The sequence below is a fragment of the Psammomys obesus genome, unplaced genomic scaffold (assembly GCF_907164565.1).
Source record: "Psammomys obesus unplaced genomic scaffold, mPsaObe1.curated_primary_1811, whole genome shotgun sequence".
Lineage (NCBI taxonomy): Eukaryota > Metazoa > Chordata > Mammalia > Rodentia > Muridae > Psammomys > Psammomys obesus.
In genome coordinates, this window is record NW_026585644.1 from 1 (window position 1) to 10,631 (window position 10,631).

General features: G+C 44.9%; 2 protein-coding genes across 5 annotated transcripts in view; both read left to right on the forward strand.

The window, feature by feature from the left end:
* Positions 1–2,365: 2,365 nt before the first annotated feature.
* Positions 2,366–2,755, forward strand: S100a1 (S100 calcium binding protein A1; the record flags this gene model as incomplete). Its single annotated transcript, XM_055623157.1, is given in 1 exon segment — positions 2,366–2,755. A coding segment is annotated over 1 exon segment (144 nt), but the record flags the coding sequence as incomplete, so codon positions are not given.
* A 1,860-nt stretch (positions 2,756–4,615) lies between these two features.
* The window catches only part of Chtop (chromatin target of PRMT1), a 9,676-nt gene continuing 3,660 nt past the window's right edge, over positions 4,616–10,631 (forward strand). For 2 of the 4 annotated variants that reach the window (XM_055623332.1, XM_055623341.1), the window contains exons 1-3: positions 4,618–4,911; positions 6,799–6,880; positions 8,154–8,307. In XM_055623332.1, the coding sequence (XP_055479307.1) occupies positions 6,816–6,880; positions 8,154–8,307 (219 nt within the window). In that variant the 5' untranslated portion in view covers positions 4,618–4,911; positions 6,799–6,815. Of the gene's footprint in view, positions 4,912–6,798; positions 6,881–8,153; positions 8,308–10,631 lie in introns of all 4 variants that reach the window. The other 2 variants (XM_055623359.1, XM_055623349.1) reach the window with 2 other exon arrangements.

The window sequence follows — 10,631 nt, forward strand, 5'->3', positions numbered from 1 at the left end:
TTCCTCAGTGAGTCTACCCACAGCATAAAATGGAGTCATGAAGAGCATAGCAGCATAGAGCTTTATCCTAGCACTACAACAGGAAAGGCAGGAGGAGCAGGAATTCAGAGCCAGCCTGGACCTTGTGAGACATTATTTCAAAAAAAAAAAAAAAATTTTTTTTTTATTAATGCCCAGGCTGGTGATGCATGCCTTTCATCCCAGCACTTGGGAGGCAGAGCCAACCATTTCTTGAATTTTGAGGCTAGCCTGGTCTATATAGTGAGACTCTGTTTCAAGAAAAGAAAGGAAAGAAGGAAAGAAGGAAAGAAGGAAGGAAGGAAGGAAGGAAGGAAGGAAGGAAGGAAGGAAGGAAGGAAGGAAGGAGAGGTTTCTTTTGTTTGGTTGCTTGGTTTTGTTTTTTTGTTCTTCAAGACAGGGTTTCTCTGTGTAGCCTAGGCTGCCCTGGACTCACTTTGTAGACCAGGCTGTCTCAAACACAGAGATCTGCCGGCCTCTGCCTCCCAGAGTGCTGATATTGCAGCCATGCACCACCCTGACCGGCAAAATGTTTTAAATTAAAAAATAAATACTGGAGAGATGGCTCAAAGGTTAAAAGCACTGGCTCCTCTTCCAGAGGTCCTGAGTTCAATTCCCAGCAACCACATGGTAGCTCACAACCATTTATAGAGACATCTGGTGCCCTCTTCTGGCCTGCAGAATACTGTATAAATTATAAATCAATAAATCTTCAAAGTAAATAAATAAATCAATAAGTTAAGCATGGAAGCTCCCACCTGTAATCCCAACATTTGAGAGACTGAAGCAGGAGAATGATCATGCATTTGAGGCCATTCTGGACTACACAGTAAGTTCCCGGGCAGCCAGAACTACAAAGTGAGACTGTCTCAAAAAAAAAAGACTTGTGAGACGGCTCAGCAGGTAAAGGGATATGCCACCAAATATAACAACCTGAGTTTGGACCCACATGGTGAAAACAGAGAATTGACTCCCACAAACTGTCCTCTGGTCTCCACAAGAGCACCTTGGTATGTGCATGCTTGCTCACACACACACACACACACACACACACACACACACACACAAATATATTTTTTTTTTTGAGACATGGTCTCACTGCATGGCTCTGGGCTGGAACTCAGAGATTTCCCTGCTTCTGCCTCCCATGTGCTTGCTGGGATTAAAGTCATGTGCTGCTAAGCCCAGTGAACTTTTTTTTTTTTTTTTTTTTTGGAGACAAGGTTTTACCAGTCCTGCCTGCCTGGCCTAGTTCTAACTACGTAGACCAGGCTGGCCTTAAACTCACAAAGACCAAACTGCATCTGCCTCCAAAACGCTAGGATGCCACCACATCCATGAGAACTTTTTTTTTTAAGTAGGGCTGGAAGCCAGCGGTGTGGTAGTGGTGACCTTTACACAGAGAAACCCTTATTAAAAAAAAAAAAAAAAAAATACAGAACCTTAGCAGAGGCAGCCAAAGAATTGAGATGAGTACTCTGAAGTCACATGGCTTCTCTACTAAGGGGGCATTTGAGCCCTGGGTGCCCACTGGAAGGCTGGGGGCAAACTAAGACATTATGGGAGGCATCCACATGAAGAGAAGCATGGGAGGAAGGGTGGAAAGTACACCCAGTGGCTTCATTTGGCTGGAGGATGCAGGGAAGTAGGAGAAAGATGCTGACAGGGACCACATCCAAACCTCCAGAACCTTTGTTAGGCTTCACTCAAGCTGTGGCCCTGCTAAGGTTCCATGCTGTGTAACTTTTGTTTAGACCCCAACGGCCAATTTGTCTCTTCTCTATAACGGAAGTAGTGGGAATAACTCACACATTATTTGTGTTAGTGATAAAGATGACAGGGTTGGTGGCACATACCTGTAATGCTGGCACTCACAATGCAGACCCAGAAAGACCTCAGGTTCTAGACCAGCCTGGGTCACATGGCAAACACTGGGGTCGTTTGAAACAGGGTCTCATTATGTAGCCCCGGCTGGCATGGAATCTGCTATGTAGACCAGGCTGGCCTTGAACTCACATGGATCTGCCTGCTTTTCTCCCTGACTGAGTGCTGGGATTAAAGGCATATGCCATCTTGCCCTAACATGATTTTTTGTTTTTAATTAACTAAAACAAAGCCTGTAAGGCCCCTAGTGTAGTACTTGTCACATTGCAGACAATCATGTATAACAGCTGATGTTAATACTCATTCTGCTTGGTTCTGTAGGCAACAGGAGCTCACCAGTCTTTAGGGCTGCAGAAGACTCCCATAATTAAATGCCACTCTCTAACATGCCCACCTCTGCCCTCCTAAACCACTGTGCTGGCTCCAACTTCGTGGTACCCACTTCCATCTCCTCCTCCCACAGGTCCAGAAGGACGCAGATGCTGTGGACAAGGTAATGAAGGAACTAGATGAAAATGGAGATGGAGAGGTGGACTTCAAGGAGTATGTCGTGCTGGTGGCCGCTCTCACTGTGGCTTGTAACAACTTCTTCTGGGAGAACAGTTGAGCACACAGCCCTAGTTAACAGTGCCCTTCCTCTCCAACTTGTCAAGGCATCCCCTTTATCCTGCCTTCTCCTCACCCGACCTGTACCACCCTAGGTCCCCATCCTTGCCCAGTTCCAACATGCATTAAGGGCGCAAGAGTGGCAGTCCAGATCTGCCACTCATTTTAATAATGTCTTCTCTCTCACCAACTGTCAATGTCTGTATCCTCTGGGTTGGGTATGCGTGAATAAAGAGTGCTCAAACCCAAAGCTCCTTATCTTGGAGAGTTTACCTACATTAGAGCTTATGTAAGGAACACTCGAGACCCAGAGATATAGGGGTCCAAAGTTTTAGCGGAAATCCAAGTATCATTGGCTTCTTGAGGACTTGTATGAGCAACTGGTAATACCAACGCTTAAAGGATGAGGCAGGAAGATTTTGAGTGCTAAGCCAGCTCATACTACATAGGCAGATCTTGTCTCCAAAAACAGAAACAAGCAAGCCATCAAAAACACTGAAGAAAATTGGAACATGGTAACACACACCCATAATCCCAGCACTCAGGGAGGCAGATGCAGGCAGATCACTGTGAGTTTGAGGCCAGCTTGGTCTACAAAGCGAGTCCAGGCTATCAAGGCTACAAAAAGAAACCCTGTCTTGAAAACAAAGGCCAAAACAAAACCTGAAGAAAGCTAGATATGGTTTCACACACCATGGTCGTTTAACCCAACACTTGGCAGGGGTGAGTGAATCTCTGTGAGTTCCAGGGCAGCCCGGTCTACATAGAGAGTTCCAGAACAGCCAGAGCTACATTATAGAGCCCCTGTTTCAAAAAAAAAAAAAAAATTCTAACCTTCATTCAGTGTTTACTGATGTCCCACCATTGCTAGACATTTTGTAAGAACTGGAGATACATTTGTGAGCTAAATAAGATCCTTACCCTCAGCTAAGTAAAATCCAGCAAGGAAAACAGCTTCCAATTATCACATACTGCCAGAAAGTCCTGATGAGCACATGGGGCAGTGAAAAAAATTGAAAATGTGTTCATCCCTCAAACATTTGAGCCCTTTTATAGCCCTTTATTTGAGCCCTATATCCTCAGCCTCAAGAAGAATACCAAGAGCTGGGAATGGTGGCACACACCTTTAATCCCAGTGCTCAAGAGGCAGAGGCAAGTGGATCTCTGAGTTCGGAGGCCAAACTGGTCTACAGAGAGTTCCAGGACAGCTAGGGCTACACAGAGAAACCCTGTTTCAAAAAACAAAACAACAAACAAACAATTAACAAGGGGGAAAAAAAACACATTAAAGTCAGGCTTTAGAGCTATTTACAGTTTCAAACACAGGGCCTGGGGGGGGGGGGATTTAGTTCAATACCCAGCATAGCTTGGGGGACAGCCTCTAATTAAGCATGGTGGGATACACTTTTAACATCAGCCCTCTGAGGCAGAGGCAAGACGATCTCTAGGGGTTCAAGGCTAGCCTGGGCTCCAGAGTGAGACATTCTGTGTGACGACTAGTCTTTGTTGTCAACCTTGACTGCATCTTGAATTAACCAAGCAGCTGGGGACACCTGTGACATATTTGCTTTACTTGCGTTGAGAAGACCCACCCTGAAAGTAGCCACACGGTCTAGTGGAAGTCTACATAAAAGCATGTGGAAATTGTGGGGAGGAGAGTCAGAAGACGGATCTTTTTGAGTCTGAAGTTTCTACAGAAAAACCCTACCTCGAAAAGCAAGCAAGCACCACAAACAGCGTTGAGGACAGAGAGAATCACCCAGGCTCTGAGGCTCTAATAAAGACTTTTTACACTCGTCTTTAGCTTGGGGATGGGAAGTAACAGAATACTAACACTGCTTCCAATCACACCTAAGCTGCTCTTTTGCAAACCAGAGAACCCCACCAGACTGGATCCTATATTTGTCCGGGAGGTAGTCTGGCACGTGCCCTAGCGATTTAGGTCACTGACCACGCCCCCACGGGCGAAGCACTGCACGTAACTTAAGGGACCTTTGCCAGAGTCCGCGGGGAGCCCTGCGCAGGCCAAAGAACTCATTTGGCCACGCCCCAGTTTGCGCGCGCAGTGACGCAAGTCCGTCGGCGCCATTTTAGCCAGTCACGCTGCACCGGTGGGCCTGGCAGCCATTTTGTTTTGGACACCAAGCGGGAGTTGGCGGCGCCGGCTGTGGTGGCACAGACGAAAGGCAGGAAAGGGCAGGCCTGACGAGCAGAAGAATCGGCCGGCTAGATAATCAATCCACTGCGAGGGAGCCTCCCAGACTACCGCTTCCGCATCTAACCCAACCGCCCAGCTAGCTAAGCCGAGCGCTCCGCCGTCAGCTCAGGTTCGGCCGGTCCCCGGCCCGCCCTCCGCAGCCGTGGTGGCAGCCCCGGGAGGAGCGCTGGCGTCCGTCTCCTTCGGTGAGTGTCCGTGGTGCAAGCGGAGGCGGGGCGCCGCGGGGGCGCGGGGGTGGCCGGTGTGGACGGGCATGAGGTGTGCGCAGGCCGGGGAGGGGGCGGAGCCGGGAGGCGGAGGCTGAGCCGGAACCCCGGCCAGCCAGCGGGGTTGTTGGTACTGGTTTGGGTTGGCTTGTGTGGTGGTTGTGGTTTGGTTTTGGCTTTTCGGCGGGCGCTGGGCCTCGAATCCAGTGTCTTCCTCATCTAGACAAGTGCCCGACATCGGAGCCCAAGCCTCGCCCCCAGAATAGCGTTTGATGGGGATAACAACGGAAACAGGAGGCTGACGGAGTTGCGGGTGGGTAGGGGGAGGCTGGGGGAGATGAGGATGAGGCGGAGGTTAAATAAGCACTACCAGATTTAACGACAGCTTTGAGTGTTTGTTTTTGCGGCACCGAAATTTTGAACTCAAAATCCTGCTCTGGCCAGGCAAGCGCCCTGAGTTAATTAACATCCTCAGCCTTTAAAAAATTAATAGCTTTAGTTTGAGACAGGGTCTCTCAGTTAACACCCAGGCTCGCCTTGAGCTTGTGACCGTCTTGCCTCAGCCCCTCTCCAGTATGTGCCACCAGGTCTGTCTATGGTTAAATTTTGTGGAGTGCTCTTGACAAAACTCTCAGATTGAATACCCATTTAGAAAACCTTTTCTATCTTTTCCCAGCCGTATCTTACTAGAGCTCCACTTACATTTGGAGTTGAGAATCGGTTTTTGTTGTTAGGTTTTTTGTTTGTTTGGTTGGTTTGGTTTTTTGAGACAGCATTTCCCTAATGTAGCCTAGGCTGTACTGGACTCGATTTGTAGACCAGGCTGGCCTCGAACCTACGAGATCGGTCCGCCTCTGCCTCCCCGAGTTCTGGGATCACAAGTGTGCGCCGAGTCCATCAGAATCGGTTTTTAAGCTAAGCATTTCTTCTGTTTTGAGTGGTGTGTGAGAGTTAGGGCCTCACAATGTCATAGTGTAACCCACTATGGTGCCCTCAGCCTGTTATACTGCTCCTGTCATTTCTGGGAATTGAATTTAGGGATTCATCGGTGCTAGACAAGCACACTAATACTGAGCTGTATTCCCAGCTCCTGCGTTTGCCTGGAGATCCGTGGCCCTCAGCTTTCTATAGACATCTAAGATGCACCACCAACCCCAGTTGCTGTCGCTCCCCATTCATGGCCAGATTGTAGTTTAATTGGTCTGGGGGTTTAGTTTGGTTTGGGGTCTGTCTTTTTCTTTCTTTTCTTTTCTTTTTTTTTTCTCTCTCTCTCTCTTTAGTGTTTTTGAGATGGGGTTTCACTGTGTAGCCTTGTTTGTCCTGGACTCTTAGACCAGGCTGGCAGTGAACTCAAGTCATCCGGTTGGCTCTGCCTCCCTGAGTGCTGGGATTAAAGGCCTGCGCCACCACACCCAGCTTCTTTTTCTTTTTTAACATTCCTTGGCTGAAAAGGACTGTTTTAGATTGAAAGCCAAGCTCCTAGGATTTGTCTACATCTGATTCTGCCATTTTGGAGACTTTGGCAAGATGTTCTCCATCCTGGAGCTTTGAAGTTCTAATAAATTGAGATTAACTGTCATATAAACTTAACACACATCTCACAGCCCACTCACAGGATTTCTCTATGTAGCTTTGGCTATCCTGGAACTCTGTAGGCCAGGCTGGCCTCACTCAACCTCACAGAGATCCACCTGCCTCTGCCTTTTGAGCTCTGGGATTAAAAGCCATTACCATCAGGCTAAGGCTAATTTAAGTTCTTAAAATAATTTTAATATTATCTTAGGCCTTTTATTGGTTAATGCCTTGCTTCTTATGAAATGGCAATCTTCATTATTCTGATTTACTCATGCATATTATCCTTTGTAGATTCTCGGGATCTGAAGATGGCTGCACAGTCAGCGCCGAAAGTTGTGCTAAAAAGCACCACCAAGATGTCTCTAAATGAGCGGTGAGGCAGCAACAGCAACTTCAGCTCCTCCCTAAGAAAACATTACTTAAACTGGCCCTGGGGTCCAATACACAAAAGCCAGTTGTAAGCTAAATGACAGAAGGCTACAGACCTCTGTTCTTAATTGCATCTAATGTGGTACACAAAACAAATTGGGCGGTTGTTTCAAAACCCCTTATCAGTAGATTTTTATATTAAGCTACCTGAAATATTTACCTGGTGGGATATATTTTTAAAAGACTCCTCACACCCTCCCTTCAATTTTTTTTCTGACATTGATACAGGGGTGGTGCAGCATGATGTTATGGTATATCTTGGCTGCAATAGGCTCGCTGCCTAGTCCAAGGCCAGCAGGGTTGTATCTGGCCTGTAAGAGGCAGGTAGCAAGCTGTGACTATGTCCAAAGGCCCTTGAATATCATTCTCGGGCCTTGTAAGAGGCACTCGCTTTGCTTCATTTCACTTTCTTCCCATTCTGCTTTTTAGTTTGTTTTGTTTTGTGTTCTTTTGACAGCTGTGTGTTTTCTTCCATTAAGCTTAATCATAACAGGAATGATCAAATGTCCTCATAGGCTCTTAGTGATTGAACTAATTTAACTTTCCCAAGAAGTCCTGAGTTAGAAAAAGTGATTATTTGAGACTAAGAAAAATTAAGGTACTTGAAGGCAGTTTTTGTTTCTGATAGTTTCATTTATTTGGTGTCTTTCACCATTTCATTATGTTGCTGCTGGAACTTCCAAGGCATTTAGTACCTGCTTCTGCTTCTAAAGCACATGTGCTTCTCTGCTCATCTTAGAATGTGATACATTAATTACCTGTATTTATGTGTTACAAAGTAACATTAGAATGTAGTAAACGTCCATAATTTATGTGTCTATATTATTTCAGTGGACTTTGAAGGTGCTCTGGTCTATCCTCCTGTTTGTCCTTCTCCAAAGATGTAGACATTTTTGTTTGTCTTTGTAACTGCATTCTCTGTTTCTTGTCATCATATTTGCTTAATGCTTGTTTTTCATACTTTCCACTTCTCTAAGAGCTGTTACCTGAGCCCTTGTTATCGCTTTTGATTGTGCTGCACTTGGCTGTATTTCTGAGTTTCTGGTTCTTGCAAGTTTGTGGAACAGAGGAGTCTTTAACCCACATCAGCCTTGATGCAAATGTACCACTTAAAGTTCATGGGATCTGGATCTCCTGGTCTAGCAAGCCATGAAAATGCCAATAAGTGTTTTATAATAAAGCTTTTATTTAAACACCCATTTTGTTCGACCTTGAAGCTTTACTAATATGCTGAAGAACAAACAGCCGATGCCAGTGAATATTCGGGCTTCGATGCAGCAGCAGCAGCAGCTAGCCAGTGCCAGAAACAGAAGACTGGCCCAGCAGATGGAGAATAGACCCTCTGTCCAGGCAGCATTAAAACTTAAGCAGGTGAGAGAATGGGTCCTGCCATCTGAGTCAGTCAGGCCACCAAGGCTGTCAGGATGTATTGGATGATTACAAGATGGCTCAGGGTAAAAGCTGAATTTTATCTGAACAAATATTCAAAGAATGCCAGTTTGGGCAGGTACCAGTTAAGCTTTTTAACACTTTTCTCCTAGGGAGGTTGACACCTCTGTAACCTGTGTTATCTATGAGGATTAACTGATTATTTTCTGGTCCTTGCTCTTAGGATAATTTATTTATTGATTTTTATTTTTATATAGAGGATCTTTGTGTGGTCTAGGAATGTTGCTCAATGATAGAGCACTTGCTTAGCAAGAATAAGGCTCTGGGGTTCAGTTCTCACCACTTAACAAAAAACAGGAGAAAAATTTTGTTTTCTTAATCTTTGCCCTCTGTAAAAACAGTTTACAAATTAGATTAATCTTACTCTTGCAAGGGAAGAATATAAATGGCCTTGGTCTAAGGTTTTCAATGCTAAAAACAGCACCTAGCACAGCATGGTAGAACAAGCATACAGGATAATCAAGTGTCAGTTCTGTTTCACATTTCCAGTAAGAGGTAATCCTGCTCAGGCCTGAAATAAAACCTGCTCTTTATCATTCGTAGACTTTATATGCAAGTCCGGACAGTGGCTGTGGAACAATATGTCCAAGCTGTGGCTGGGTGTCCAGAGGGCGATGCCATGCAACTGTAAGGATTTTAACTGGCAGCACTGCATGGCTGTGCATAGAGTCAGCACTTACAACCCCACCCCCACCCCAACCATTGGGCTCACTGACCAGAAATAAGCAAGGCTTTCTGCTTTGTCTACTCTTCAGCCTGGGGGGTGCTTAGGTTCATCGCTGACTCAGGAGAATAATAAGTCAGGGCCACCATTTTCCAAAAGTAATAAAAATTGTGAAGTCTCTGATAAACCATGCCAGAGGTCCTTTCAACAGTCCAGCCTCTAAAGTAGCTGCACCCACAGCTTTGTTGGTGGGATGTTATCAGTCTGTCCACTAGCCATGACCTGTCAAAGTGTTGCTACTGCAGTTGAGGGGCTTTTTTTTTTCTTTTTTCTTTTACTAATATTAAGGCTAGATAAAGGGGACACAGTTGTAATCTCAGCAAATGGGATTATGAGCTCAAGGCCAACCCAAATTTTGTTTTGTTTTGTTTTGTTTTGTTTTGTTTTTGTAGTGTGGTTTTGAGACCAGAGTCTCACTCTGTGGCTACAGTTGGCCTGGAATTCTATATGTAGACCAAAGTGTCTTCAGACTCACAAAATTATGCCTGTTCTTGTCTCCAGAGTGCTGGGATTAAAGGTGGGTGCCACCACACCTAGAACAAAAACTTAATTTTTTTTAACTTAAGTAGCCATATGTAATTAATGGCTACCTTATATAGTGCAGCTCTAGAGTAAAACTGAGTAGTACTATCAGTATACATAAGTGTCCAAGGGGAGCAGCAACTACAGATGAAGATGAACGTCACACTATTCTTTCCCAAAGCAAAAGACTCAGGGAAATGAGTGTAGTCAGTAACTAAGCATGAGAATGAAGTCCTGAGTTAATAATCGCATGCTAGGATCTGGAGGTACTGTTCAGGGTTAAAGTATGCCTACCATGGGCATACTTTAATGTGCTTTAGGCCCAACACCACAAAAATGATTGTGCTAACTGGGGAGTGACAAGACATGCCTTTAGGGTTGGTTGTCCCTGACTCTATAAGATGTCTAATGTTAAGGGCCTTTCTCCTCTAATGGGAAGCAGTTGAAGGTTTTGTGCTGGAAAGCTAATGATAATGCCACAAGATCTTTCTCAGAGCTCTTAAGTCAGGAAAAACATATATGGAAAGACATTTGTATATACCCCTGCTGTTAGTATGTGATGGAAGTTAATTGTGTGCAAAAACACGCTTTTCATTAATACTGACTGGCTTTCTGGAAGAACAGAATTGCAAGGGCCTTGGTTGTATTCAAGGCTGCATTGTTTGTTTCCTTTTCCTTTGAAGAAATCTAATTCTCTGAGGTGTGAACTTCAGAGTCTTTTGGAGAAACTAGTTATTGAAAATTGTTATCTCTAGTTTGTCCCTGTGTGGCACTTTGGGGTACTTGTTTTAATTTAAACATGAGTTTGGCAGGCTCGCTATGAAGATACAATTGAATTTTGTGTTTAAGACCCTTCTACTGGCTTAAGGGAACTGTTGGTAGTGGGAGATGTGGACTTTACAGATATTTAAGAAATGTAAGGAAAGGAATGTTGACTTTTTTGTGTTTATTTGTATCTTAAGGTTAAAAAAAAAAAAAAAGGACCGTCTGGAGTTAGATA